This window comes from Corvus brachyrhynchos, unplaced genomic scaffold (genome assembly GCF_000691975.1).
Source record: "Corvus brachyrhynchos isolate BGI_N302 unplaced genomic scaffold, ASM69197v1 scaffold176, whole genome shotgun sequence".
In the NCBI taxonomy this organism is placed as follows: domain Eukaryota; kingdom Metazoa; phylum Chordata; class Aves; order Passeriformes; family Corvidae; genus Corvus; species Corvus brachyrhynchos.
Window position 1 is genome coordinate 258,711 of NW_008238435.1, and position 3,273 is coordinate 261,983.

A 3,273-nucleotide genomic window follows, 5' to 3' on the forward strand; every position below is an offset into this window, starting at 1 on the left:
AAGTAGTGATCAGTGTCAGTGCATTATTGTTATATCAGGACTGGAGCTTTGGGACCCTTTCCAGCTGCAGTGGGAGTTTATTTACTTCTAAACTGACAGTCACCGAAACACACATGACTTCATCCTCATGTTCCCAAAGGCCCTTCTGATGTAATGTAGCTGATTTGGATGTTGTCAATCTGTTTGAAGCAATGTACCTGTATTTGACCTGAGTTTGTGCCTGCCTTAAGACTTTAAAAAATACCAAGTCAAAGGATGTCTTGTGTTAAAAAACAAATCTAGGCATGTAAAGCATAGAAAAGGAGATGACCCAGGGTAAGAAGAGGCTGTGGCAATTATTTCATACCAGCTTGGAAACCATCAACAGTGCAAGACATGGAGAGATTAAGGCATCAGACATAAAAAAACAAATCTAGGCATGTAAAAAACAAATCTAGGCATGTAAAGCATAGAAAAGGAGATGACCCAGGGTAAGAAGAGGCTGTAGCAATTATTTCATACCAGCTTGGAAACCATCAACAGTGCAAGACATGGAGAGATTAAGGCATCAGACATAAAAAAACAAATCTAGGCATGTAAAAAACAAATCTAGGCATGTAAAGCATAGAAAAGGAGATGACCCAGGGTAAGAAGAGGCTGTGGCAATTATTTCATACCAAAATGGAAACCATCAACAGTGCAAGACATGGAGAGATTAAGGCATCAGACATAAAAAAACAAATCTAGGCATGTAAAAAACAAATCTAGGCATGTAAAGCATAGAAAAGGAGATGACCCAGGGTAAGAAGAGGCTGTGGCAATTATTTCATACCAAAATGGAATTATCTTGGCTGTCAGTGCATCTAGCTGCATTGGGAGCAAAACATGGTCTCCATATGATATGATCATGATCTCTCTGAGTTCATCTAGAATCATTTTGCACTCCTGGACTATACTGGATTTTTTCATGAGTATATTTTCTGAACACTTGTATCGTGAAGAAAATGTATTTATAGTTTCCAATACAGCTTTTATGTTTCTGAACTGCTCCAGTCTCTGGTTTGGTGCCTGGCTTAGTGTCTTCTATTGCATCAAGGTTGCCAGTTTTACACGGGCTTTCTTCAGGTTTGGTGCCTGGCTTAGTGTCTTCTATTGCATCAAGGTTGCCAGTTTTACACGGCCTTTCTTCATCTGGATGAAGCAAAGAATTGCCAGGCTGGTACCCTGGATGCTGCTCACATCATGGCTCTACTCCTTTGCAGCTGCAATTCCCTTCGCCTTAGATCTCTACAATGAGCACAACAACTTCACTGCTCCTTTACCCATGACAAACTCTTCAGCAATGAGAACCACAAGGAAAGACAGCTTGACTTTATTGATTTATCTCTGTAATGCAGCTATAAGTTTGCCTTTAATACTGTCTGTTGTTTCAAGTGTCCTGCTGATTCGGTCTCTGTTGGTACACACCAGACAGATGCAAAATAATGCAAGTGGCTTCAGGGATCCCAGCTTAGAGGCCCATACCAGTGCTATCAAGTCAATCTGTTCCTTATTTATCTTCTACATTACATATTTTACTTGTTTGCTTCTTCTCTTAAGCAATACTTTTTCATTTTTAAGTGATGGGGAAACCATATGTATGGTTATAATGGCTGCCTGTCCCACAGGACACACATTGGTCTTAATTTGGAGCAATCCAAAATTTCGAAAGCTGACAGCTAGGATTTGGCACCACACTAAATGTCCACTCAGAACCACATCCACGTAAAAGACATGGGCTTAGCCTGGGCTTTCTAGTTTAGATCCAAATGAATTAAATTGAAGTCATCAAATGAATAAAGTAATAGACACTGGGATGAGTAGATTAGAGCCCTGATCTGGAATCATGAAGAAGGTGGAAATTTGCTTGACTTGGATGTGAGTCTTGTTACGAAGTGTGAGTTGTCTCCTATTTGCTGTATTTTCCTTGGAAATAATCATGGTTTCTCTAAGACAACAGGAAAACAAGGCCATGAATCAGATTCCAGCATTATTCAGGAAAGAACAAGAAGGCCTTTTGATCCTCCTGCTCTTGCTGAAATAGTGATCAGTGGCAGTGCGTTATTGTTACATCAGGACTGGAGCTTTGGGACCCTTTCCAGCTGCAGTGGGAGTTTATTTACTTTTAAACTGACTGTCCCTGAAGCATACATCACTTGAGCCTTGTGTTCACTAAGCCCATCCTGGTGTAAAACAGCTGGCTTGGATGTTGTCAATCTGTTTGCAGCAATTTGACCTGAGTTTGTGACAGAATTGTTTAACTTTAAAAATTAAAAAATACCAAGTCAAAGGATGTCTTGTGTTGGAGTCTTCCTTCCCCTCATGACAGAAATGTTTCACAGGTGCCAGTTTTACACGGCCTTTCTTCATCTGGATGAAGCAAAGAATTGCCAGGCTGGTACCCTGGATGCTGCTCACATCATGCCTCCACTCCTTCACAGCCGCAATTCCCTTCGCCTTAGATCTCTACAATGGGCACAACAACTTCACTGCTCCTTTACCCATGACAAACTCTTCAGCAATGAGAACCACAAGGAAAGACAACTTGACTTTATTGATTTATCTTTGTGAGGCAAGTACAGCTTTGCCTTTATTACTGTCTGTTGTTTCAAGTGTCCTGCTGATTCGGTCTCTGTTGGTACACACCAGACAGATGCAAAATAATGCAAGTGGCTTCAGGGATCCCAGCTTAGAGGCCCATACCAGTGCCATCAAGTCAGTCTGTTCCTTACTTATCTTCTACATTACATATTTTGCTTGTTTGCTTCTTCTCTTAAGCAATACTTTTTCATTTTTAAGTGATGCGCAATCAGTGTGTGAAGCTGTAATGGCTGCCTGTCCCACAGGACACACATTGGTCTTAATTTGGAGCAATCCAAAATTTCGAGAGCTGACAGCTAGGATTTGGCACCACACTAAATGTCCACTCAGAACCACATCCACGTGAAAGACATGGGCTTAGCCTGGGCTTTCTAGTTTAGATCCAAATGAATTAAATTGAAGTCACCAAATAAATAAAGTAATAGACACTGGGATGAGTAGATTAGAGCCCTGATCTGGAATCATGAAGAAGGTGGAAATTCGCTTGACTTGGATGTGAGTCTTGAAGAATTGTGTAAGTTGTCTCCTATTTGCTTTACTTTCCTTGGAAATCATCACGGTTTCTCTAAGACAACAGAAAAACAGGGCCAAGACTCAGGCTAGGATGTAATCACTTGAAATTATGTAAGTTACAATTTATGATACAAACAGAAC

At 40.6% G+C, this 3,273-nt stretch overlaps 2 protein-coding genes across 2 annotated transcripts; both read left to right on the plus strand.

Moving 5' to 3' along the window:
• The first annotated feature begins 305 nt into the window (after positions 1-305).
• LOC103617171 (taste receptor type 2 member 40) lies at positions 306-1,747 on the plus strand. The gene is made up of 3 exons (XM_008635432.1): positions 306-315; positions 786-1,038; positions 1,105-1,747. Exons 1-3 carry the CDS (start codon positions 306-308, stop codon positions 1,745-1,747), a joined length of 906 nt encoding a protein of 301 aa, XP_008633654.1.
• Positions 1,748-1,864: 117 nt separating this feature from the next.
• LOC103617172 (taste receptor type 2 member 40-like) lies at positions 1,865-2,965 on the plus strand. Its single transcript, XM_008635434.1, has 2 exons — positions 1,865-1,873; positions 2,348-2,965. Exons 1-2 carry the CDS (start codon positions 1,865-1,867, stop codon positions 2,963-2,965), a joined length of 627 nt encoding a protein of 208 aa, XP_008633656.1.
• Positions 2,966-3,273: the final 308 nt, after the last annotated feature.

Bases quoted from the DNA above. Each gene is read 5' to 3' on its own strand.
- LOC103617171 (XM_008635432.1), top strand. The intron at 1,039-1,104 runs GTTTGGTGCCTG...GGCTTTCTTCAG, and splicing joins CTGAACTGCTCCAGTCTCTG to GTTTGGTGCCTGGCTTAGTG.